General features: G+C 41.1%; 1 protein-coding gene across 3 annotated transcripts in view; it reads left to right on the forward strand.

Moving 5' to 3' along the window:
- The window catches only part of srgap1a (SLIT-ROBO Rho GTPase activating protein 1a), a 182,776-nt gene that overhangs the window by 106,038 nt on the left and 49,884 nt on the right, over nucleotides 1-26,854 (forward strand). For 2 of the 3 annotated variants that reach the window (XM_061917845.1, XM_061917847.1), the window contains exons 5-12: nucleotides 1,679-1,858; nucleotides 4,267-4,395; nucleotides 7,577-7,798; nucleotides 7,959-8,060; nucleotides 13,567-13,764; nucleotides 19,457-19,541; nucleotides 20,291-20,318; nucleotides 22,224-22,329. In XM_061917845.1, coding sequence (XP_061773829.1) covers nucleotides 1,679-1,858; nucleotides 4,267-4,395; nucleotides 7,577-7,798; nucleotides 7,959-8,060; nucleotides 13,567-13,764; nucleotides 19,457-19,541; nucleotides 20,291-20,318; nucleotides 22,224-22,329 — 1,050 coding nt within the window. Of the gene's footprint in view, nucleotides 1-1,678; nucleotides 1,859-4,266; nucleotides 4,396-7,576; nucleotides 7,799-7,958; nucleotides 8,061-13,566; nucleotides 13,765-19,456; nucleotides 19,542-20,290; nucleotides 20,319-22,223; nucleotides 22,330-22,792; nucleotides 22,827-26,854 lie in introns of all 3 variants that reach the window. The other variant, XM_061917846.1, reaches the window with a different exon arrangement.

Genomic DNA, 26,854 nt, shown 5'->3' on the forward strand with positions numbered 1-26,854 from the left:
CCAAAATAGTAATGTTGGAATTGTGCAATTATTCAGCAGCAGTTTAGCATTTAATCCAATTTTGTCCTGGCCCATGTTGTCAAAAACAGTCCCAGGTAAAATGTTGTGGACAAATACACAAAGAAGTATATATTTTTAGACAGCAGAGCAGACACGCAAGGCTGCAGCCAACAGTCTTGGCACAAGAGAGTAGAGCAGAAAGGAGGGGCCTGGCAGAGAGCATGTACTAGAAAGCCCACTTTGGTACATCCGTCAAACTGACGTCACAAATTACACACTGATAAAAAAAGACTGTAAAAAACAATATTCAGATGTTTCCAAAACCGCTTACATGTTCACGTCCAAAAGCATGAAGCTAATGATTTGATGCTTTGGCATTGTTTAACCCGACTATCCAACATTAAAACGTGTATTTAAAATTCAGAAAAGAGGAAGCTCACAATAGGTCCTTTTAGCTCTACAGTAGGTTCATACTTTTGTAGTTAACATTTTAAATTGGACGAAGTGGATTTTGACAATATGCATTAATACCAGGACATAATGAAAAATGAATAATTTTAAATGGAATCAAGACGTATAGTTCTGTGAATAAAAGATCCTTGTCAATACGGATAGGTATATACAGCATAATAGACTCCAGACCGAAGACTTGATTGAGACATGGATTTCTGTGTTGTACAGTAGAATAAAAGATTGGTAATAGGGCTGCACGATTATGACAAAAATCAAAATCACAATTGATTTTAACCTATTACTTTGATTTTCCTTAACACACAATTGTTCCACACTCAACACAGATTGTCTTTATTTGTATAATTTTTAAGCAAGTAACGAAAATGAACATGCACAGATAAACTGAAGATAAGGAATAAGCGGTATCGAAAATGGGTGGATTGCAGCAAACCCAGCAACAATACAAAACACAGGGCTCAGTGTGTGACTTTTACGCTATGACGCTTTTAAGTAGCAAACTGGAAGAGACAGTGTGTCATGTAAAGACTCCTTCTTCACCTACTCAGTGGCCTAGTGGTTAGAGTGTCCGCCCTGAGATCGGTAGGTTGGGAGTTCCAACCCCGGCCGAGTCATACCAAAGACTATAAAAAATGGGACCCATTGCCTCCCTGCTTGGCACTCAGCATCAAGGGTTGGAATTGGGGGTTGAATCACCATAAATGATTCCCGGGCGCGGCACCGCTGCTGCCCACTGCTCCCCTCACTTACCAGGGGGGGATCAAGGGGATGGGTCAAATGCAGGGGACAAATTTCACCACACCTAGTGTGTGTGACAATCATTGGTACTTTAACCTTAACTTTCTTCTGCTGCCTTTCTGGCATTCTTCACACTTTCCGACTGATTGATTGATTGATTGATTGATTGATACTATTATTAGTAGATTGCACAGTACAGTACATATTCCGTACAATTGACCACTAAATGGTAACACCCGAATAAGTTTTTCAACTTGTTTAAGTCGGGGTCCACGTTAATCAATTCATGACACCTACCACACAACCAATAGTGTATTGTAAGAAAACGGTCTTTAAGTAGAAAACAAATCATTCTTTACGTGGCAGTTTTGGGTTGGTTTTGAATTTCTAAATGCCGAATTTGATTATTGTTCCAATTAACTACAGTCCTAATTGGTTCTTTGCCTCCTCTCTTTCCCTGTGTCTCCAGGTGATGAAGACCTACCACATGTACCACTCAGAGAGCATTAGTGCAGAGAGCAAACTGAAAGAAGCTGAAAAGCAAGAAGAGAAACAGATTGGGCGGGGAGATCCAGTTTTCAGCATCCGTATGGAGGACAAATACCAGAAGCGCAACTCTGTGAAGAAGATTGAGAAGATGAAGGAGAAGGTAACTCACAGTACAACTTATTTTTGCATGTTGTCTGTTACCTCATGTACGTGGGTGGATTTTTTTTTCACTGCAGTCTTTCTAAAGTTATTGTACAGTAGTAGGAAGTGTTGAAATATAGATGATATACAAGTGTGTGCATCAGAGCACATTGGTCATTCGATGGTGACTAACATCCTTCTGCCTGTCTGCTTGAGAGGAAGTGAAGACTGAAGACGAATAGTTCAGGGGTGTTCTCTTGCACTCAGAGGAGGTTCTGCGCGAGACCCCCTGCCCACACACACCCACTCCATATCATCAATTGCCACTATATTTGCTCATTTTATTAAACATTTCCTATCATTCCTACAAACCCTGCTGCCGGGCACCACAGCTCATTCAGGAACGGCCTGTTCTCCACATAACATGGGGGAGCGCTGACTCCCCAAAAAGATTGACATGACACCACTGGTTGAGAAAAACGTCATCCCTTCATTAGTGCCACCCTGTGCGCTTGTACATAATACACATGCCAGAAACTAGTTGCTGGATATTCAACCAATTTTTGCACATTCTGCACAACCTCACACATCCTTGTCCACTTCTCATAGCTTCCCATTTTAGCCAATCTTGTTGTCAACTGTCTAAGCAAGCCCCTGCATTATACAGTCATGTCCTCACTATTCCAATCCAATCCACTTTATTTATATAGCACATTTAAACAACAATAACGTTTCCAAAGTGCTGCACAGCCATGTTAAAAACAATTGTAAAATAAATAAATAAATAAATAAAATACAATAAAAAAAAGTATATATATATATATTATGCTCCACCAATGACTGAATAAAAACAAAAAATAAATGAATATAAAACCAATATAAAAACAATATGATTAAAAACTATTTTAAAGGGTAAAATCAATTAAAACAGTAAAATAGAAATCAAAGTGTATAAAAAACACAGAGGACAACAGAGAACAGAGGACCACACAACTCACGTAGTGTTAAAAGCCAAAGAATAAAAGTGGGTCTTAAGACGAGACTTAAAACACTCCACTGTGGAAGCAGTTTGAACATGGAGGGGCAGAGTGTTCCAGAGCTTAGGGCCGACCACAGAGAAGGCCCTGTCTCCCCTGGTCTTAAGTCTGGTCTTGGGCACCACGAGCTGGAGCTGGCTTTCGGACCTCAGAGCGCGCGCAGGAATGTAAATTTGGATAAGGTCCGAGATAAATTGAGGTGCCAGTCCATGTAAAGATTTAAAAACAAACAGCAATGTTTTAAAATCAATTCTAAAATGAACAGGGAGCCAGTGCAAACTCTGAAGAATTGGGGTTATATGCTGGCGTTTCCTGGCCCCTGTTAAAAGTCCTGCTGCCGCGTTCTGGACTAACTGCAACCGGGAGAGAGCTTTTTGGCTAATGCCAGCATAAAGTGCATTGCAGTAGTCCAGGCCACTTGAAATAAAAGCATGCACGACTTGTTCAAAAAGGTTAAAAGATAAAAACGGTTGAACCTTTACTAAAAGACGAAGGTGATAAAAACACGATTTTAAAACGCCATTGACTTGTTTGTCTAGTTTAAAATGGCTGTCTATAGTGACGCCAAGGCTGGTGACTTTGGGACGCACATCATTTTGCAATGGTCCCAAGTCAGTGAGGGCCGGACCAAAAACTAAAATTTCCGTTTTTCCCTCATTCATTATTAAAAAATTCTGGGCTAACCAAGCCTTGACGTCGCCTAGACAGTTAAGAAGGGGTGTCAGGTTTACATTGACCAAAATGATGACTTGTGATTATAAACTCTTTATTGTTTTGTTTTGATCTGCTTCATGTAAGGAGTGGAGTCCATCGGGGACACAACATCCCGAACAGATAACCACAATTAATCTTAAAATCACAATTAATCTTTTTCCACTCTCATCGTTGCGGCTGTGTTGGATCCATTATGGATTGAACTTTCACACTATCGTGTTAGACCCGCTCGACATCCATTGCTTTCGTTCTGTCCAAGGTTCTCATCGTCATCATTGGGTCATCATTGAACTTTCACAGTATCATGTTAGGCCCGCTCGACATCCATTGCTTTCGTCCTCTCCAAGGTTCTCATAGTCAACATTGTCACCGACGTCCCACTGGGTGTGAGTTTTCCTTGCCCTTATGTGGGCCTACCGAGGATGTCGTAGTGGTTTGTGCAGCCCTTTGAGACAATAGTGATTTAGGGCTATATAAGTAAACATTGATTGATTGATAATTCCACACTGGGCAATTGGTCACCTCTTATCGTATTCTTATACTAGTCTAATTTCTGCTGTTTCATTCTGTCGGCTATACAGAGACATAAAAGCACAATCAGTGGTCAAAAAGAAAAATATTAACTTCACAAGCACTGTTAACTGTGTGTCATTCTTGTTTTCAAATCTCTCATTAGCGGCAAGCCAAGTACTCAGAGAACAAGATGAAGTCGATCAAAGCACGAAACGAGTACCTCCTTACACTGGAAGCCTCCAACTCGTCTGTTTTCAAATACTACATCCATGACCTGTCCGACCTAATTGATGTAAGTATGAAAACATTCTTTTGTCAGCCATGTTGTGTTGTACCCGCAAACCTGGCACTGGGCACTTGAGGTATCCAAAAAGCTCCATTGTATCACTTTTCTAACTTCTAGCTAACTTTAATGAAAGGGTTCCGTTGCACTTTGACATTATTTTAAGTTTTAAAAGTAAGCTGTAAACCAGCAATAGAAATTATTATTATTATTGTGTTTTATTATGTAGTATATACAGAGGAATCTCAATTTACAAACTTAATAATGATAAATACAAGCTTGTATATTGAAGCAAATTTCTCCGTAAGAAATAATGTAAATATGAATAATGAAGAAGGAGGTGGTGAAGAAGGAGCTGAGGCGGAAGGCAAAGCTCTCAATTTACCGGTCGATCTGCGTTCCCATCCTCACCTATGGTCATGAGCTTTGGGTCATGACCGAAAGGATAAGATCACGGGTACAAGCGGCCGAAATGAGTTTCCTTCGCTCTCCCTTAGAGATAGGGTGAGAAGCTCTGCCATCCGGGAGGAATTCAAAGTAAAGCCGCTGCTCCTCCACATCGAGAGGAGCCAGATGAGGTGGTTCGGGCATCTGGTCAGGATGCCACCCGAACGCCTCCCTAGGGATGTGTTTAGGGCACGTCCAGCTGGTAGGAGGCCACGGGGAAGACCCAGGACACGTTGGGAAGACTATGTCTCCCGGCTGGCCTGGGAACGCCTCGGGATCCCCCGGGAAGAGCTAGACAAAGTGGCTGGGGAGAGGGAAGTCTGGGTTTCCCTGCTTAGGCTGTTGCCCCCGCGACCCGACCCCGGATAAGCAGAAGAAGATGGATGGATGCATAATGAGTTCCATCCTCTACGAGTGAAAGTTTGTACAATTCGAACACAATATCAAACAAACATAACACATAGGCGATGGTTCACCTTTCTTTTTCTAACAAAGTTAAAGCAACAACAACTTGCAAAATGTTCTTCATTTGCAGCTACCCTGCCGACACACACACACCTACACTGTGGCTAACTCTGTGGTACACTCTCAGATTGAAATCACAAAACTCTCTAACAGCCAGGTCACTATAATGATTAGGAATACAAAATAAAATGAACTTTACTTTGTCGGTTAAACTTCTTGGTATGTAGCCGAAGAAAGGGGGAGACGGGGAGGCAGTATCGACAACGCTGTGGATACTTCCTGAATGTTTTAAACCATACATTGTTTGTATGTTGCTTTATATGGACTGATATTGAGTTAGCTAGCTAGAATATGCTGTAAAAAAAAAACTCAGAAAAACTTGAAGAACACAAAAAGTAGCACAGTAGCTAACGGCAGCACTGGTCTGCCAACAGAATAAGCACAGTGATTGTTAGGCCAGGGCACAATGGATGTGTTGCCTGGCACAAAATGGCTGTACTGTAGGCACACAATGGGTGGAGGAAACGACCGTACACTGAGACAAAGTTCAAACAACAAACCGTATTTCTATTCGGTAATGAGTTGTTCGTAAATCGAGGTTTTACTGTACACTGTATTCTCATTTAATTATTGGCACATTTTGTAATTTTTTTTTTAGAATGTTTATTCAGTTTATCAATTTACATAATGTCAGTGTGAATGTTGTCTATTTGTGTTGGCCCTGCGATGAGGTGGCGACTTGCCCAGGGTGTACCCTGCCTTCCGCCCGATTGTAGCTGAGATAGGCTCCAGCACCGCCGAGACCGCGGTAGAAAATATATGGATGGATGTATTTCTAAGGCTTTATATGACTTAGCTTTTTTTAGAGAGAATATTTGACATTTTTGCTGTTCGCTTAACGCAAGGGGTGCCCAAACTTTACCCACTGAGGGCCGCGCACTGAAGAATCAAAGCAAGCGGGGGCCATTTTGATATTTTTTATTTTAAAAAACAATACATGTATAAAAAATATACATTTTGGCCTCCACTCAGGCTTGATCCCCGGGACTCCAAAGGGTTTTGATCAAAAAAATATTAAAAATGTGTCATTATTCAGTATTATTTTTTTATTATTATTCAAGTTTTAAATCTCTAGATCAACATTAGGTCTATCTGTCACTATAATGATTTTAAATATTTAAGTTGTATGCTCTTTTTGTCACAAACAAACCTGTTTTTTTATGGAAAAATCACAAAATATGCAATATTTTCACCCGATAATTTTTTCAAGTGGAATATTTGAGATTATATAATAATTGGAGCATTAAAAAGGTCAATAATTCATAACACCATTGATTTGAGTTAATTATTATTTTTTGAGCAACGACATTAAAAAACAAATCACACTAAAATGATTGGGGATCCAAAATGGTCATACTCATTGAAGTGTTAGAAAATAAATTATACAATTTTTTACTGTTTACTTTTAACGCAATAATCTAGAGATCAGCTTCAGATCTATCCGTCGATTATAAGTTTTATTGTTGTTTATGTTTTTTGTTTGTTCATTTTAGGCCCTTCTTTAAAAAAAACAGCTCAGTTTTTTATATGGCAAACACAAAATATGCAACATTTTCCCCCCAAAATATCGCAAAGTGGAAAATGTAACGTGACATAATTGGAGCCTTGAATAGGTCAATAATTCATAATGACATTGATTTTGATTCATTATTATTTTTTGAAGAAAGAAACAGCCTGCATGGCAGCTTTGTGTTATTAGAGTAAACATTGCAACATTTTCCTGTTACATTTTACCCGTTGGCCCTTTCATATCACTTTTTACGGTTTAAACATTTTTCAATAGTGCCGTGGGACCGTTAAAAAATTACCTGTGGGCCGCAAATGGCCCCCGGGCCGCACTTTGGACATCCCTGGTTTAAGGTAATGAGAGAAGTCTGGATGAAGCAGTTAAGATTTTATATTCCAGACAGGACTGAAGGAGATAGGAAGTGTAATCTCTATTCTGCAGCATGCTGTGTGCTGAAATTACCCTTCACACCGCCTTGCTCACAAGCCTTCACATCTCCCCTTTTTGTGTGGGATATGCAATGTTGTATTTGCAGACCCATACACATGTGTTTATTAAAGTGTACTTTTTATGGTCTCAAGTATGGTCCGACTGCTTTTTTGTCACTTTAACCAAAGTGTCTTTCTTCTAGAAGTCTTGTCCATATTTCTAATGATTTAAAATCACTGTCATGAAAAGTCTAATCTAAAGGCTGTTTATCTTTTCATCTAGTGCTGTGATTTGGGATACCATGCCAGTTTAAATAGAGCCTTGCGGACGTACCTGTCCGCTGAATACAACTTAGAGACTTCCCGCCACGAAGGTCTTGACATACTTGAAAATGCCGTGGACAGTCTGGACCCAAGAAGCGACAGACAAAGGTTTATGGAGATGTTCCCTACGGCCTTTTGCCCCCCTGCAAAATTCGAGTTCCAGTCCCACATGGGAGATGAGGTAAGTTTACTTCAACATCATAAAGTATCTTGCAGTATCATGAATTATTATATATTGCGGAGGATGTGGTTTGGATTATAGCTGCGGTATCATTTAATGATGTGCTTGTTTCACTGACTTGATTGTCTTTTGCAATTTGTTTATTTATTTACTTCCCCAGGTGTGTCAGATTTCTGTGCAGCCTCCGGTGAATGGAGAGCTCATACTAAGGTTCCAGCAGCTGCAGTCTCGTTTAGCCACACTTAAGATTGAAAATGAGGAGGTAAAATTGTACATTTTATGTTGGTGAAGTAGATAGCACCCTTGTTTTTAATTGTACAGTAAATCCCTTCGTTATGTTTTGAGACTGCCCGCAAAATAGCAAACAGGAGTAACTGAGATGCCCATTTGACACTCTTGATGAAGCTTGGTTTGCTCATTTCCCTCCAAACCGTCCAGCTTGATTGAGTTGGATGTTCTCCTTTGACGTCAGTCTCTTCAATTGCTGTTGTTTACTCGCGACAAAGGTAGCTAACAAGCTAAATGCATGAACACACTATCCAGGTTTAGGCCCTAATTAGGTCTCAAACAAGTATTAAACATTTTTAAATAGTAAAAAAATATAGGCTCTGGATCAGGGTTATGGTCTAGCCCAGGGGTGCCCATTACGTCGATCGCGAGCTACCAGTCGACCGCGGGGGGTGTGTCAGTCGATCTCCAGCCAGGCTTTCAAAAAAAATAGACCTAAAAATTAGTGATCATCAATCTTCACCAAGACGTCACTTAAATGACATTCACGGTACCGGAGGGTCTTGTGAGATGACGCTGGCTGCTGCCAGTTCATTATTATGAAAAAATGACAGAGAGGAAGGCGAGAAACACTTTTTATTTCAACAGACTTTCGCGCCGTCCCTTCCGTCAAAACTCTAAAGGCCGACTGCACATTTCCTATCTTCACAATAAAAGCCCTGCTTCATGCTGCCTGCGCTAACAAAATAAGAGTCTCGGAAAACTGGCGTGCACAAGCGATCCCTCAGAAAGCTGGCGTGCACATCACTTGTGCACGCCAGCTTTCCGAGACTCTTATTTTGTTAGCGCAGGCAGCATGAAGCAGGGCTTTTATTGTGAAGATAGGAAATGTGCAGTCGGCCTTTAGAGTTTTGACGGAAGGGACGGCGCGAAAGTCTGTTGAAATAAAAAGTGTTTCTCGCCTTCCTCTCTGTCATTTTTTCATAATAATGAACTGGCAGCAGCCAGCGTCATCTCACAAGACCCTCAGGTGATCTTGCAGTGCAAATACAATGAACCGAAATGTAAAAAAAAAAAGATAATAAAACATTTTTTACATTAGGGTTATTATGCACTCTCACAAATATTTTACCTAAGGTTTATTTAGAAATAGCTAAATAGCATATTCATGAAATGTCTATTGATGCTCTCATTCATGTAGGTCATTGCATTCTCAGGTCATTCATTTGATTGCAATTGCACTGTTTGGTTTGTCTTATAAGACGTTTCGCCTCTCACCAAAAAGACTTGATCAGTTCATGCTCATAGACTTATATTAGTCCGGTCTAGTCTCTAAACTGGTGCCAAAACCAATGTTAGCATTTTCATTTAGTTGTAAAAAGGGCACAAAAGGAGCACATGTGACTAGAAATTCCTACCTCCTAAATTTTAAAGTCTTTTAGGGGATAGTTGAAAGGACAGTGTTATATGTGGGAGATAGGTGTTGTCAGAGACCACCTCCTCTGTTCAGGGATGGTTTTTAACCCTGACGTAGATGGCTTCCCTTTTGAATCATTTGTCTTCCCTGTACAGAATATGTGCATTGTTCGCATCAATTCATCATTACACACTGTGAGTGTAGGGTGTCCGGTTTTTGGGGTGCACTAGTTGATGTCTCAGGGTGTTGCTTGGTTTGAATTGTACTGGGATGTTGTTAGTCGAATATTTTTTGGAGTTTCTCAGATAGACCTGATACATATGGAATGACAAGTTTATTGTGTTTGTCACCTTTTTCTTCGTCATCCACTCAGTTGGTGTTCCTTCTATAATTAGATACTGTTCACAAAAGACCAGCTGGGGTTACAATGGGTTTTGAGGGCTTCCCTCAAATGCTGTGTGTGTGTGTGTGGGGGTGGTGGTGGGGGTGGGGGGGGGGGGGGGGTTCGGTAAATTCCAACAAATGCGAACATCACAGTCTAGAAAAGATAATTTACTGTCTTTGACATCCTCACGTGTGAACTTAGTGAACTTGTGAAATCTTTTTCCAATGTCACTGTCCTGTCCTCCACAATTGGGGATACAGGTGAACCCATGGCACAACCGTGTTTTTTTTTGTCCGTAAAAAGTTCCCAGAATTTGGAAAGTATGTGAGGCAAAGTTCCAGCAAAAGGCAGATCTGTTCTGGGTTTAGTGGGGCTCCATCCTGTAAGGTGTGATCACGAAGTAAACGTTGCCTCACTGTCTTTACTGCATCCTGGGTTAGAATAAAGATGAACAGGGAGGTATCATCGAATGACACCATAGTTTCAGAAGCTAGACTACATCTCCATCCATCCATGATCCATCCATCTTCTTCTGCTTATCCGAGGTCGGGTCGCGGGGGCAGCAGCCTAAACAGGGAAGCCCAGACTTCCCTCTCCCGAGCCACATCGTCCAGCTCCTCCTGGGGGATCCCGAGGTCTTCCCAGGCCAGCCGGGAGAGATAGTCTTCCCAACGTGTCGTGGGTCTTCCCCGTGGCCTCCTTCTGGTCGGACGTGCCCGAAACATCTCCCTAAGGAGGCATTCGAGTGGCATCCTGACCAGATGCCCGAACCACCTCATCTGGCTCCTCTCGATGTGGAGGAGCAGCGGCTTTACTTTGAGCTCCTCCCGGATAACAAAGCTTCACACCCAATCTCTAAGGGAGAACCCCGCCACACGGCGGAGGAAACTAATTTCTGCCGCTTGTACCTGTGATCTTGTCCTTTCGGTCATGACCCAAAGCTCATGACCGTAGGTGAGGATGGAAACGTAGATCGACCGATAAATTGAGAGCTTTGCCTTCCGGCTCAGCTCCTTTTTCACCACGGATCGATAAAGCGTCTGCATTACTGAAGACGGCGCACCTGTCAATCTCACGATCCACTCTTCCATCACTTGTGAACAAGAGTCTGAGGTACTTGTACTAAGACTAGATCTGACCATTCTAATTTAGAGACTAGATCTGACCAATCTATGTGTATGAGCATGAATTGATGAAGCCCACTTGGATGAGAGGCGAAACGTCTTCTAAGGAAAACTGAATAGTCCAGTAGCAATCGATTGAATGCACTGATAAGACACATAATATATTTTCCTTGGCAGGAGAAACAACAATGATTATTCTGGCTTTTGCAGGAAATGAACAGTACGGACAGTCCATGAGTTTATCAAAGTGTGTTAGGCAATAAAGGCTTTACGATCAATTTAATTTGAAATGTTAACGCTACCGCGGTTCATCATTAATATGTTGATACGTTCCCTGACTGTGTACGATCACATATTTATAGATTATTAGCAATTTAAAGAGACATGTTTTCTGAGGGGAAAAGAACAGCTTATTTTCTGATAAAAAAGAAAAAGTAAAACTATTTTTGTGACCAAAAATCCACAGATTTGCGGTGTTATGAATGCTGTATCTGTAATTTTCTGTATTATTCCTTAGCTGTAATTTCTTGATTGTATATTAGCTTTGTGTTTTTTTTAGGCTGAGTGTACACTGCAGATTTATTCACGTTCTGTAAACCAAATTACCTGAGTGATCTCATTTTGCATTCAGGTCAGTTCTGTTCCACTCAAGTCATGTAGTTGGCAGTCCTTTTTCTAACTCGTGAATAAGATGTGATGTCCTCTGTGGATTTAGTGTTCCCATAATTCTAATAATTATACATCATCATCAGTCAATCAGTTCTTTCAGTTTTTTTTTTTTTGCAACTATTATATATTGGATGAACTATTATTATTTGAACTATAAACACTATGTAGGGCTCAACAAAAGACAAGACTGGCACAGTCAACTTAATGGCAAAGACTACTTTCTGTCTATGACAAACCAAAATGAATGCATACTTGCAAATGAGACTCAGCCGTATAATAAATAGTTCATATATGAACTATTATTTTGCAACTATTATATATTGGATGAACTATTATTCACCGGTCTGTTCAACCCTACGTCACAACACACTTCCTGCAGTATGCAGAGTATCACCGTTAACAGGCTCTGTCTGTATGAGTGTTTGTGTGTGGAGGAAGGGGGTATGATGAAAAGCCTTATGTCCTTGTCTATGGCTTTAAGTGAATGCGTTGGTGGGTTTTAATAAAAACGACACTACTGCTTTGTGTTATTATTACCAGATGGCCTCTCTTCCCTGGCGGAGTGAGCCAGTTACATCCCTGAAAAATTGTCTTTAAAAGCGTTTTCATGACCTACAAGCATAACCTGTCAAATGTGGAGAGCCAGTCTTCGTCCGGCCGGGAAAAGCTTGAGGGCAGTGCTTGACAGAAGTGCAGCTGTTTCCTTTGCTCTTTGACTGCTGTGAAATGGTGAAAAAAACATTGCTCAACATTTTACTTAGCATTAGTTGTGGTGGTTTTAGTGGAATTTATGGAGAAATATTTCTTCTTTGGTTGAAGTTCTGATATATGCCCTAAATTGTTTCCCAAGGACAGTGTTTATAATATGGATTTAGAACTCTATTGACTGCACTCAGGAGGGCAGAGAGGATAATTTCTTCCTTTGCACACATCTTTCACCCATCCATCCATCATCCTCCGCTTATCCGAGGTCGGGTCGCGGGGGCAACAGCCTAAGCAGGGAAACCCAGACTTCCCTCTCCCCAGCCACTTCGTCTAGCTCTTCCCGGGGGATCCCGAGGCGTTCCCAGGCCAGCCGGGAGACATAGTCTTCCCAACGTGTCCTGGGTCTTCCCCGTGGCCTCCTACCGGTTGGACGTGCCCTAAACACCTCCCTAGGGAGGCGTTCGGGTGGCATCCTGACCAGATGCCCGAACCACCTCATCTGGCTCCTCTCGATGTGAAGGAGCAGCGGCTTTACTTTGAGTTCCTCCCGGATGGCAGAGCTTCTCACCCTATCTCTAAGGGAGAGGCCCGCCACACGGCGGAGGAAACTCATTTCGGCCGCTTGTACCCGTGATCTTTCACCCCAAATACTTTATTCTGCAGTACATCTTCATTCCTGGGCAGGGAGTACAGTATTTGTTTTAAGCAGAACAGCATTTGAGCAATAGTTAGAAGATGACCAGATTATATATTTATTCAAGTTTGCTCGATGCTAATATACATTAAATATGCCATAAATATACCCTGATTGGCGTTGGATTTCAACTTCCCCAAATGAGGTTATTAAAATGCAACTAAGATGTATTTAGTAATCAAACCGCTGGTGTGTAATAAGTATAAACACTATGTAGGGCTCAACAAAAGACAAGACTGGCACAGTCAACTTAATGGCAAAGACTACTTTCTGTCTATGACAAACCAAAATGAATGCATACTTGCAAATGAGACTCAGCCGTATAATAAAACAAGATCTAAACAGCACATCCTTATCAGTTCATTTAAGTAGGAAAATAAATAGTTTACCTAGTTTTTTCACTCGTACCATCTGCTGTTCACCTTTTGGCCTATTTAAGTGCTTCGGCCTCCTCCTCGTGCCCCCACAGTCATTGTCTCCTCAAAGAGGATTATAAAGGGTGTGAACATACAAGATGACACAAATCCTGCCATCTCATATCTACAGGTGAAAAAGACATCTGAGGCTACCCTCACCACTATCCAGGACATGGTGACCATTGAGGATTATGACGTGTCCGAGTGCTTCCACCACAGCAGATCCACCGAGTCAGTCAGGTCCACTGTGTCTGAGACATACCTGAGCAAACCAAGCATTGCTAAGAGGAGGGCCAACCAACAGGAGACGGAACAATTTTACTTTATGGTGAGTCTAATTCTAGAAATATACTAGCAAATAGTTTAGAGCAGTGGTTCCCAACCTTTTTTCAGTGACGTACCCCCTGTGAACATTTTTTTATTTCAAGTACCCACTAATCAGAGCAAAGCATTTTTTGGTTGAAAAAAAGAGATAAAGAAGTAAAATACAGCACTATGTCTTCAGTTTCTGATGTATTTAATTGTATAACAGTGCAAAATATTGCTAATTTGTAGTGTTTTTTCTTGAACTATTTGAAAAAAAAAAAGATATGAAGTGAAGTAAATTATATTTATATAGCGCTTTTCTCAAGTGACTCAAAGCGCTTTACATAGTGAAACCCAATATCTAAGTTACATTTAAACCAGTGTGGGTGGCACTGGGAGCAGGTGGGTAAAGTGTCTTGCCCAAGGACACAACGGCAGTGACTAGGATGGCACAAGCGGGAATCGAACCTGCAACCCTCAAGTTGCTGGCACGGCCACTCTACCAACCGAGCTATAAAATAACAACAAACTTGTTGAAAAATGAACAAGTGATTCAATTATAAATTAAGATTTCTACACATAGAAGTAATCATCAACTTAAAGTGCTCTCTTTGGGGATTGTAAAAGAGATCCATCAAGATTCATGAACTTAATTCTAAACATTTCTTCACAAAAAAAGAAATCTTTGACATCAATATTTATGGAAGATGTCCACAAAAAATCGAGCTGTCAACACAGAATATTGCATTGTTGCATTTCTTTTCACAGTTTATGAACTTACATTCATATTTTTTGAAGTATTATTCAATAAATATATTTATAAAGGATTTTTGAATCATTGCTATTTGTACAATATTAAAAAAAAATCTCACGTACCCCTTGGTATACCTTCAAGTACCCCCAGGGGTATGCGTACCGCCATTTGAGAACCACTGGTTTAGAAATTGTCTTACATCCCCATGGGTTAATGCTTATGTTTTGTAGTTAAAGGTAAATGTAATTCTGTTAGTGACATTTTGGTTTTAATGGTGATTGTCTCTGTGCTTTTTTTTAATCGAGTACGACTGCAAAAAAACCCTATCAAAGAGCCAAATAGTGTTGTTACATACAATAATAGTGCAGTCCAAGGAAAGTAAACAAAATCATTTGAGTCTGTGTTTCCAGAGTGTCAGTGAATGCACAACACTGCTATGGTAAGTCTAGCTGAAGAATCAAGGATAATATGGTGCTTACCGATGTTCTGGGGCGACATGTTCCTTATTGGTATCCATGCACCCCCTGCATCTGAGCATGCGACACCAAAAAGGACAAGCGGTAGAAAATGGTTGGTTGGATGGAGGAATCTTTTACACGAGAACACTTGCTTGACTAAATAATGCTATATTTTTGTATTATGTCAGTCAATATACAGGCGCAGTGGGAGAGTGGCCGTGCGCAACCCGAGGGTCACTGGTTCAAATCCCACCTAGAACCAACCTCGTCACGTCCGTTGTGTCCTGAGCAAGACACTTCACCCTTGCTCCTGATGGGTGCTGGTTGGCGCCTTGCATGGCAGCTCCCTCCATCAGTGTGTGAATGTGTGTGTGAATGGGTAAATGTGGAAGTAGTGTCAAAGCGCTTTGAGTACCTTGAAGGTAGAAAATCGCTATACAAGTACAACCCATTTAACCCATTTAATGGTTCCCAAACTTTTGCAGGCTGGCGCCCCCTTGGCTCCCCAGTGAATTCCTAGCGCCACCCCCCCCCAGACACATATGGAAACAAACACCTCCTTCTTTATTCTGGAAAAAAAATTTAAACCATGTAAAATACAGCATTTTATCGCATTTCATAAATAGGCCTACTTAAAGACAAAAATGACAACATTGAAGGTATGAAAAGCAATTTACCCTCTCACGTATTCATTTTCTTCCATTTACTCACAGAAAATGGTGGCGGACGTGATCTAAGGCACGCCACCCTCGCCACCCACACAATGACACACGTGCGAACACGCATATATACACACACACACACACACACACACACACACACACACACATGCACACACAGGTACAAAGTCATATACATTCGTAACAATATATATCAGTGAATGCACCACCCTAGCCAGCTCAACACAACACAACACGGCGCGTTCTGGCGAGTCCCCAATTTCATGTTGACTTGAACTCAAGATGATGTTGACCGCCAGAATGCGGTTTTTATTATAAGATAAAATTCTGAACATTACAAGCTTGAAATTACAAACCTGAGCTTTTGCTTTTGTAGTCTATGCTGTCGGATCTGACTGGGCCAGAGCGGCGTGTGGTAACCGGACCCTGATGCGTCGTCCACTGACTCGTCCTGCTGCACGTGTTGTGTACAAATCGTCAAAAAAACGTTCGAACTTCTGACTTCGACTTCGGACTGCCGCCCCCCTACCGCCCCCTTCTTCGTCACCGCCCCCCCAGATCTTTCCACCGCCCCCCTGGGGCGGTACCGCCCACTTTGGGAACCACTGATATACATGTTGCACACTAAAAACTGATAAGCAATCTATTGTTTACAATTGATTAGGTTATGGTTTCATGTGAAGATGTCAAAAATTGCTTTTGTTTTCCATTTTCCATCCATCCATTTTCTACCGCTTATTCCCTTTCGGGGTCGCGGGGGGCGCTGGCGCCTATCTCAGCTACAATCAGGCGGAAGGCGGGGTACACCCTGGACAAGTCGCCACCTCATCGCAGGGCCAACACAGATAGACAGACAACATTCACACTCACATTCACACTCTAGGGCCAATTTAGTGTTGGCAATCAACCTATCCCCAGGTGCATGTCTTTGGAAGTGGGAGGAAGCCGGAGTACCCGGAGGGAACCCACTCAGTCACGGGGAGAACATGCAAACTCCACACAGAAAGATCCCGAGCCTGGATTTGAACCCAGGACTGCAGGACCTTCGTATTGTGAGGCAGACGCACTAACCCCTCTGCCACCGTGAAGCTTTCGTTTTCCTGGCACAAAAAAACAACAATAAATCCTATAGATTGTAGATTAAAACATATATATTAAATGACAAAGTACAATAGTATGGCGTTATTTAGTGTAACAATTGTACTAATGTAAAAGAGTCCTTCGATAAACAATTACATTCCCGCATTCCTTTGATTTGTGTGTAGATGCAGGAAGGTGGCATGAATTCCAACGGGTAACAAGTCTCGCCAATACCGCAGTTCTCCGCCATAGTTTTGTAGAGAGCAATATTGTCTCACGCATACATATGATTGCATCAGTTGATGTGAACAAAGTTGAGAACTGTATGCCCGCAGTCGAGCTGTGTGTGCAATTTTGGATACAACAAGAATACCAGCACTTTTTAAATAACCCTAACCCTAACTCGACATCCATTGCTTTCCTCCTCTCCAAGGTTCTCATAGTCATGATTGTCACCGACGTCCCACTGGGTGTGAGTTTTCCTTGCCCTTATGTGGGCCTACCGAGGATGTCGTGGTGGTTTGTGCAGCCCTTTGAGACACTAGTGATTTAGGCCTATATAAGTAAACATTGATTGATTGATTGATTGATTGACTTTGATATAGAAATGAGAAACACTATTGAAAAAGAAGTCTTGGCAAAGTACAGAGGTGGCGTTTGCACAACATATGTCTTCGCAAAAATGACCAGCATAATGCAGTTTTTGTGTTTTTAATGGTAGAAACTGAATGCTGATACAAGTTGGTTATGCACAAACACGTAAAAAGTCATTTTGAAGATACTAAAGGTTGATTTGTGTGTAGATGCAGGAAGGTGGCATGAATTCCAACGGGTAACAAGTCTCGTCAATACCGCAGTTCTCAGCCATAGTTTTGTAGAGAGCAATATTGTCTCACGCATACATATGATTGCATCAGTTGATGTGAACAAAGTTGAAGTGAAGTGAAGTGAATTATATTTATATAGCGCTTTTCTCAAGTGACTCAAAGCGCTTTACATAGTGAAACCCAATATCTAAGTTACATTTAAACCAGTGTGGGTGGCACTGGGAGCAGGTGGGTAAAGTGTCTTGCCCAAGGACACAACGGCAGTGACTAGGATGGCGGAAGCGGGAATCGAACCAGCAACCCTCAAGTTGCTGGCACGGCCACTCTACCAACCGAGCTAAGCCGCCCATACAGCATGTTCTATATGTTAGAGTTATTAGAATGACTCTTACCATAATATGTTAGGTTAACATAGCAGGCACCTTCTCAGTTGGTTATTTATGCCTCATATAACGTACACTTATTCAACCTGCTGTTCACTATTCTTTATTTTAAATTGCCTTTCAAATGTCTATTCTTGGTGTTGGGTTTTATCAAATAAATTTCCCCCAAAAATGTGACTTATACTCCAGTGGGACTTGTATGTTTTTTTCCTTCTTTATTATGGATTTTCGGCAGGTGCGACTTATACTCCGGAGCGACCTATACTCTGAAATATACAGTAGTCTTTGTCGTCTCTCACAAAGTCTGATACGACTAGTAGTGTCGTTCGGGAAAAAGGAACGTTGTGATGCGTCTGTGAAATGAATATGCTGCCGGTTCTTATCTTACAAAAGGATTGTGAACAATAGACAAAAGTACAGTTCATCCTTGATTGCCATTTTTTTGGCATACTTTCAGTCATATTCCCTACTTTGAGATGCTGCTGCAACATGTGGCTGGGTAAAAATTGACACATCCTAATAACAATTACTTATGTTGGATAAATTAACAAATATAAAAATTATTACTTATTTATTATTATAAGTTGAGAACTGTATGCCCGCAGTCGAGCTGTGTGTGCAATTCTGGATACAACAAGAATACCAGCACTTTGATATAGAAATGAGAAACACTATTGAAAAAGAAGTCTTGGCAAAGTACAGAGGTGGCGTTTGCACAACATATGTCTTCCCAAAAATGACCAGCATAATGCAGTTTTTGTGTTTTTAATGGTAGAAACTGAATGCTGATACAAGTTGGTTATGCACAAACACGTAAAAAAGTCATTTTGAAGATACTAAAGCAACACATTTTTCTAATGTCCTCAGTGGTGGATCGGAGGGCTTACCATTGTTTACTTTTTTGTCGATATAAAAGCATAAAGATAGTGAATGCAGCAAGATGTAGAAATACATTTCCCCCCCCCAAAAAATGCTTTTCACAGTTTATTCATAATATGACTGATGTACCTACCACTAGATAACTTTTTATCACTGCAAAAAAACAATCCAAATAAAAAACATTGATATTTTTTATTCACCCTAAACAATTATTCAATGTAAAGCATATCGCAAGGTTTATTCTTCTCGATGTCGCAGAGTATGATTCACATTATGTGCTGGAATATATGTGCACCACTGCTCCCCTCACTTCAAGGGGATGGGTCAAATGCAGAGGACAAATTTCACCACACCTAGTGTGTGTGACAGTCATTGCTAATTTAAATTGAAGTTTAAATCAATACTTCATACTCTGTTGCAATGACTCACCCGTCCTTCCTCCTCTTCCTCGTCTGGCAAAGGTGAAGAACCCATGATGTAATCCTTACTGCTTTTTTGTTCCACTGTCAAGATGGACTTGTTCTGAGAAAGGTTTATAATAAACCTCTTCCTATGTGTACTTTGCCCTTGGCTGTCTTAATAATGATAGACTAAGAGTGGGCACCGAGGCTGGTACTTGAGGCACCTGTGTAATTATTTCTAATCCTCAACAGAAATTCCGGGAGTTTTTGGAGGGCAGCAATCTCATCTCCAAACTGCAGGCCAAACATGATTTGCTGAAGAAGACACTTGGCGAAGGTATGGTCAGATTCCCCTCACTGACCCTTTTGTTAGTGAGAAACGTCCTTGTTTTGTCACAGTTACGCTCTTTTACTTCTAATTCCGTTGTCTGTTCTTAGGCCCAATGCCATATTTTTCGGTCATTATCTGGATGGTTTACAGTCGGCTGCAATCATTTCAAGGTCTTAGAAAGAACTAAATGGTACCCTGGTGTTTAGCCGAGTAACCCAGACTTGAAGGGAGTGGTGAAGTTGTTTTTGTATTTGGTTTTAGTGATTTCTTTTTTTATCTTCACTGTAATGCAATATGATAGAGGTGATGCAGTTGTTACAATGGTATTATTCACTTGTACTACGCTGGTGGGAACCTCAGTTAATTTATCTTGAATTCACAGTGTGTCTGTCTGTCACGTTGCTAAATAGTAGACCTGGTGGTCTCAATTAAACTGTCAGTCTTTTTCGTAAGTAAGCATGCTTTCTGCTAACAAGTAAAAGTCTCCCAAATGTCTCTATCTTATTGATGTAAAAGAGCCGAAGCAAAAATGACTTACTCAAACCAGTCAGATCCTGTATATGGAACAGATTGTCTGACATACAAAAACTCTGATAGAAGCTATTTGTTCAGTCTTCTTGTCCATATTAGCTTTGTGTTTACTACAAGTCCATGTCCAACTGTGCTATTTGATATTGACTTGTACTACCATTGCCATGTCTCTGCAAACACTTATTTAGGGTCACAAAGCATCTTCTTTTATTTCGTCTCTGCAGGTCACAGAGCTGACTACATGACGACGAGGTAAAGCACTAACCCCAAGTCACTTCTGGAACAACACACATCCACAACATTCCCACATGTTAGTGACAATACCAAACGTGTTACTTTTATAAGCACAGAACACATTTTTATGGCACTACAGGGCTACGATTCACTTAAAATCAAACGGTACCCTATTTTGATAACTTTGTTGCACGCAACGTTACGTTCGGATGTAAAACTCAAACACAGCCTTATTCGTAGCAGACAGCCTCTATGTAATATTGCAATTGTTCATGCCAACAAAGCAAGTATGCTTGATAGAAAGAAAGCACTCAAAAGTAAGGCTACACTAACTCCATGCTAATTTACATTGGAAATGCCATTTACATGCTACTGATCAGCATTAGCAATTTTACATGCCGATTTCAACTCCTCCAAATTTAGTAATCGGAACTACAACACAGATGCATATTATAATCAAACAGATGGTCAATGATAAATACAATACTTACAGACAAACACTTTGTAGGTCCCAACAAAAGACAATCCAAAAACTCCTACCGGGTTACTGCAGCACGCCGTAGTCTAAGGGTGCCCACACTTTTTCTGCAGGCGAACTACTTTTGAAATGACCAACTCAAGATGATCTACATTATAATATAAGTGTTTAATAAAAAAACAAGCGTGTTTAACAAACAGATTCCTTTCTTTCATCTCGACAAGAATATAAGTTGGTGTATTACCTGATTCTGACAACTTGCATTGATTGGAAACAGATATGATTCACAGTAGTGCTGATAACTTTCAAATGTTTTAATTTGCATAGCGGAGGAGAAAAAAAGTCCTCCTTTCTGTCTGGAAGTGGTCGGTTTTTGGCATCTTATTTGTCCCTCTTGCATACTCGTATCCTTTACAAGAAAAACATTGTGGCAAACTCTGTAGCTTGTGTGCCCTAGCTTTCTGAGGCTTTTTTTTTTTTTTTAGTAAGCGCATGCAGGATGAAGTAGCACTTTTATTGTGAAGACAAGAACTGGCCTGCCGGTCTTTAGATTTTTGAAAGCAGGTACGATAAGAGAGTTTGTTGAAATAATAAGTGTTTCTCGGCTTTGTGCCGGTTGTTATTTTCTTCCAACTGAGCTTGCAGCAGCCAACGTAATCTCCCAAGATCCTCGGCTGCCGTGAATGTCAATCAAGTGATGAAAGTGATGTCGTAGTGAAAATTGTTGATCACTAAATTTTAGGTGTATTTTTTTTAATGCCTGGATGGCAAACGACTGACACACTCTTGGCGATTGACCGGTAGTTTGTGATCGACCTAATGGGCACCCCTGCCATAGTCTATACACTGCTACCATCTAATGTTTTGGAATTGTAACTGCATGCAAAGTCTACTATATAATACTTACAAATGAGTATCAGAAGTGTTCCATTATTTCACAATTAACATATACACACACAAAAGTACCAACAAATTATAGTACAAATTCCCACATACCGTAAAATGGTTTAAATGTGAAAGTTACACCCATCCATACTCATAAATTAGGTCAGTTTGAAAATAATCACATTCAACTCATGCATTCAAACAACAATAAATTAGATGTCATGTGGTGAAATCTACAAGAGGCCAATGACAAAGCAAATTTTCAGTGACTCTTGGTTGCAGCCAAAAGGTGGCAATCCAAGATTATGTTGATAAATTACCAATCAATGTCATACCACTGATGATCAACAGAGCCATTCAATGATTATTATTATCTGAAATGATTTTTGGGTTTGATTTTATTGTAAGACAAGATGATGAAAAAAAGACATTTCTAATGGGTTTCAGCAACATCTTATGGACTGTAGACTGTTACTTAAATAGCATAATGCTAAATTCCACTTCAATGATGGACAAAGAAAATTGCATATTTTTCTTCTAATGCCTTTTTTGTATTCTAGACATCCTAATGGGCTGTTCAAAACCCACACTGGCACCCGACGGGCTAGACCCCGTTCTGTTTTTAATGTTAGGTTATTTAATGGAAATATGGAGTCGTATATCAAGGTACTGATGACCACACTGCCAACTCGACATTTCTCTTCCTCCTCATTTTCTCTCTTGCTCTCTAGCTTTCTGGCCATTTTATGGGATTCCCCAAACCATTCAAGCTAACCTGCAATATATTTGTCTGCACCTAAGGTGTGGCAGTGGCATTGATAGATCGGAAGAGCTTCGGGAAAAGAGGAATGGCACCTGGAAGGCTAAATGTTGGTCTATGTCATCTCCTCTTAAATTATTGCTGGACTCTCTGGCATCTCTAGAGAGCTGTAAAAAGTACAATCTTCCGCTATGTTTGCTGCCACAACTGGTGACCAGTACCGTTGAGTTCTGTCCACTTCTTTTTGGTTCAATGCCAGGACAAAGTGGATTGAGGGTGCGCTCTTAGCAAAAGCTTTGGTGAGCAGCTGCTGTGGTCCTAATCTGGGTCTTGCTTCTTTTCTCTCTCTTTTGCAATGCCTGTCTCTAGCCGTGGACGACGGAACTCACATGCTCGTCATCAGGTAGACACCTTGAAGCATATTAGGGAGCCCCTACTGCTTGCCTGCTTTCTCTAATGCCTTAACTTTTAACAATATTCATGTGTACTGTACCATAATATTCATCCTGACACAGACAGAACCTTTGACGGTCAGCATTATTCTGTAAAATATCAGAAGTGAAAAGCCCACCCCAGTGTGAGGAACCATTTCTAATATACTAGGGCTATTTAAAAAAGGCATTTGTTTCCATTAAAATACGCTGACCGGCAGATAAGAACAGTGTGCGTATTATTCGGTATTGGACAAACAATTTTGACAACATTTTACCCCATTCTTCGAATAAAGTCTTGGGTATTGTGCGGCTAAGGACTGATGAATTTGATTTTAAAAAAGCTTCGATTTTGTATATTGTTGCTTTGACCATTTATTTAATGCATAAAATATGCTGACATTGTTTACGGATGACTGCTGCAAGAAAGTGCAATAAAGACTTTGACGATTCATCAAGACTGATGAATTCGATTTTTTTTTTTTTAAAAAGCTTCGATTTGTATATTGTTGCTTTGACCATTTATTCAATGCGTAAAATATGCTGACATTTTTTACAGAAGACTGATGCAATAAAGTGCACATAAGCGCGGTTTACCTATGGTGATGAAGGTCTCTGGATGATGTGACCTGTGTGAGTGGAGTGCCAATGGAGATGGCTCAAAGTGTTATGGTTTCAAAAAAGGAATCCAATTGCGGATCAGTAAAAAGTCAATCAATCAATCAATGTTTACTTATATAGCCCTAAATCACTAGTGTCTCAAAGGGCTGCACAAACCACCACGACATCCTCGGTAGGCCCACATAAGGGCAAGGAAAACTCACACCCAGTGGGACATCGGTGACAATAATGACTATGAGAACCTTGGAGAGGAGGAAAGCAATGGATGTCGAGCGGGTCTAACATGATACTGTGAAAGTTCAATCCATAATGGATCCAACACAGTCGCGAGAGTCCAGTCCAAAGCGGATCCAACACAGCAGCGAGAGTCCCGTTCACAGCGGAGCCAGCAGGAAACCATCCCAAGCGGAGGCGGATCAGCAGCGCAGAGATGTCCCCAGCCGATACACAGGCAAGCAGTACATGGCCACCGGATCGGACCGGACCCCCTCCACAAGGGAGAGTGGGACATAGAAGAAAAAGAAAAGAAACGGCAGATATATTTAATAACAAAAAAATCACTGGAGAAAATAATTTAAGAGGAACAAAAGTCAGCTCCAGGAAGACGGGGTCAAAAGTCTGTCAAGCATCTGAGGAAATACAAAAACAAGAATCAAAAAGGGTTCAGGGCAAAGGTCAGAATGATAGCTTTCAGGTTAGAGTGTACCACAGGCAACGGACGAACTGGCACTGGCTGGGTGGGGATCCAGGGTTTAAGTCCGGTCGTTGATTAGGTGCAGGTGGGCTCTGATGGCTGGCAGCACACCTGCAACTGACGACCAGGGAAAGACTTGCAGACACAAGAGGGGAGAAAAAAAGGCATGAGAACCGCCCTCATGACACAAAAACAAGGTGGAAAGAGAGAAAAGGGCTCAAAGAAGACGACAGGCAGGTCTTTCTATCATTTAAAAGTGAAAAATAAATGTTTGCGCGGTCAATAATCGATAACTGCAGCCCTACATACCGCCAAACATTTAGCATAACAAAATAGTCTGTTTACCCGTATCCTTCCACGGAGTCGAGTGCCCAATCAAAGAATTTCCCACGTCCGTTCGGGTTAGGGTTAGACAGAGGCGACGTGTAGGACAAAGTATATCTAATTATGCTAAGACAGAGTGAATGACACGTAACTGAATGGATCCAACATAGAAGTTACACTCCAAATAGTAAACTAATGAGCTGTGCTTAAAAACCCTCCTGATTAGTGATTACAAACAGCAAGAAAATACAAAACAAGGAACAGGTGTAGTAAAATAAAAGCACGGAAACAGAAGAAACCGCAGTACCTCAACTTACGAGCTCTGTGACGGCCCTTTTAATTTTTAAAACCGAAGTTAATTAAAGTCAATTTAATTGATGTTTGACTACCAAAACAGTACACTTTAAACGTGTGACATGTCTTTTTAAAAATAAAAACTTCTGGATAATAAACTTTGTATAAAAACAATAAAATAGAATGTACTACAAAAAACTCCAGTAGTTTACCAAAATAATGTAATAATCATGTACATCATGACTTATACGGCCTCTCCTGCCTGTTGCTTCTCCGTCAAACACACCATCTGCAACTTCTCCATATTTTCATGAATTAATGTCTCCCATTTAGATTATTATTATTTTTATATTCTTGGCTGCCGTTCGACTCATTCTGCTTCAGTATGGTGCGGACTATCAGTGATGCATTCAAATTGCTTCGTCAAGTTCGCGACACGCTTAGTCGTGTGTTTGATTTTGTTAATTAATCCAATGACTATCATCCAGTTCTACTTCTCAGCACTGTTCATCACACTCACGCTCTTCCTTCCCATGGTTGGAAGACAAAGTTATGTCAATCTTTAGCTATAAGATACTGCCAGCAAGTTTCGGGGTTTACTTTAGCCTTTGCGCCGCCAACTCATAGCGGGGATGTCTGTAACTCAAATGTTTGCCTTTAACTCAAAGCAGAACAATTAGCCGAGACACTGCTCTCGTCTCAAAACCCTCTTAAACTGAGGTACTACTGTCCACGCGGAACAGTACAAATGAAAGTTCAATCAATCAATCAATGTTTACTTATATAGCCCTAAATCACTAGTGTCTCAAAGGGCTGCACAAACCACTACGACATCCTCGGTAGGCCCACATAAGGGCAAGGAAAACTCACACCCAGTGGGACATCGGTGACAATAATGACCCAGTGGGACGTCGGTGACAATGATGACTATGAGAACCTTGGAGAGGAGGAAAGCAATGGATGTCGAGCGGGTCTAACATGATACTGTGAAAGTTCAATCCATAATGGATCCAACACAGTCGCGAGAGTCCAGTCCAAAGCGGATCCAACACAGCAGCGAGAGTCCCGTTCACAGCGGAGCCAGCAGGAAACCATCCCAAGCGGAGGCGGATCAGCAGCGCAGAGATGTCCCCAGCCGATACACAGGCGAGCAGTACATGGCCACCGGATCGGACCGGACTCCCTCCACAAAGGAGAGCGGGACATAGAAGAAAAAGAAAAGAAACGGCAGATCAACTGGTCTAAAAAGGGAGTCTATTTAAAGGCTAGAGTATACAAATGAGTTTTAAGGTGAGACTTAAATGCTTCTACTGAGGTGGCATCTCGAACTGTTACCGGGAGGGCATTCCAGAGTACTGGAGCCCGAAATGAAAACGCTCTATAGCCCGCAGACTTTTTTTGGGCTTTGGGAATCACTAATAAGCCGGAGTCCTTTGAACGCAGATTTCTTGCCGGGACATATGGTACAATACAATCGGCAAGATAGGATGGAGCTAGACCGTGTAGTATTTTATACGTAAGTAGTAAAACCTTAAAGTCACATCTTAAGTGCACAGGAAGCCAGTGCAGGTGAGCCAGTACAGGCGTAATATGATCAAACTTTCTTGTTCTTGTCAAAAGTCTAGCAGCCGCATTTTGTACCAACTGTAATCTTTTAATGCTAGACATGGAGACCCAAAAATAATACGTTACAGTAATCGAGACGAGACGTAACAAACGCATGGATAATGATCTCAGCGTCTTTAGTGGACAGAATGGAGCGAATTTTAGCGATATTACGGAGATGAAAGAAGGCCGTTTTAGTAACGCTTTTAATGTGTGACTCAAAGGAGAGAGTTGGGTCGAAGATAATACCCAGATTCTTTACCGTGTCGCCTTGTTTAATTGTTTGGTTGTCAAATGTTAGAGTTGTATTATTAAATAGAGTTCGGTGTCTAGCAGGACCGATAATCAGCATTTCCGTTTTTTTGGCGTTGAGTTGCAAAAAGTTAGCGGACATTCATTGTTTAATTTCATTAAGACACGCCTCCAGCTGACTACAATCCGGCATGTTGGTCAGCTTTAGGG

This window comes from Nerophis ophidion, linkage group LG12 (assembly GCF_033978795.1).
Source record: "Nerophis ophidion isolate RoL-2023_Sa linkage group LG12, RoL_Noph_v1.0, whole genome shotgun sequence".
NCBI lineage: Eukaryota > Metazoa > Chordata > Actinopteri > Syngnathiformes > Syngnathidae > Nerophis > Nerophis ophidion.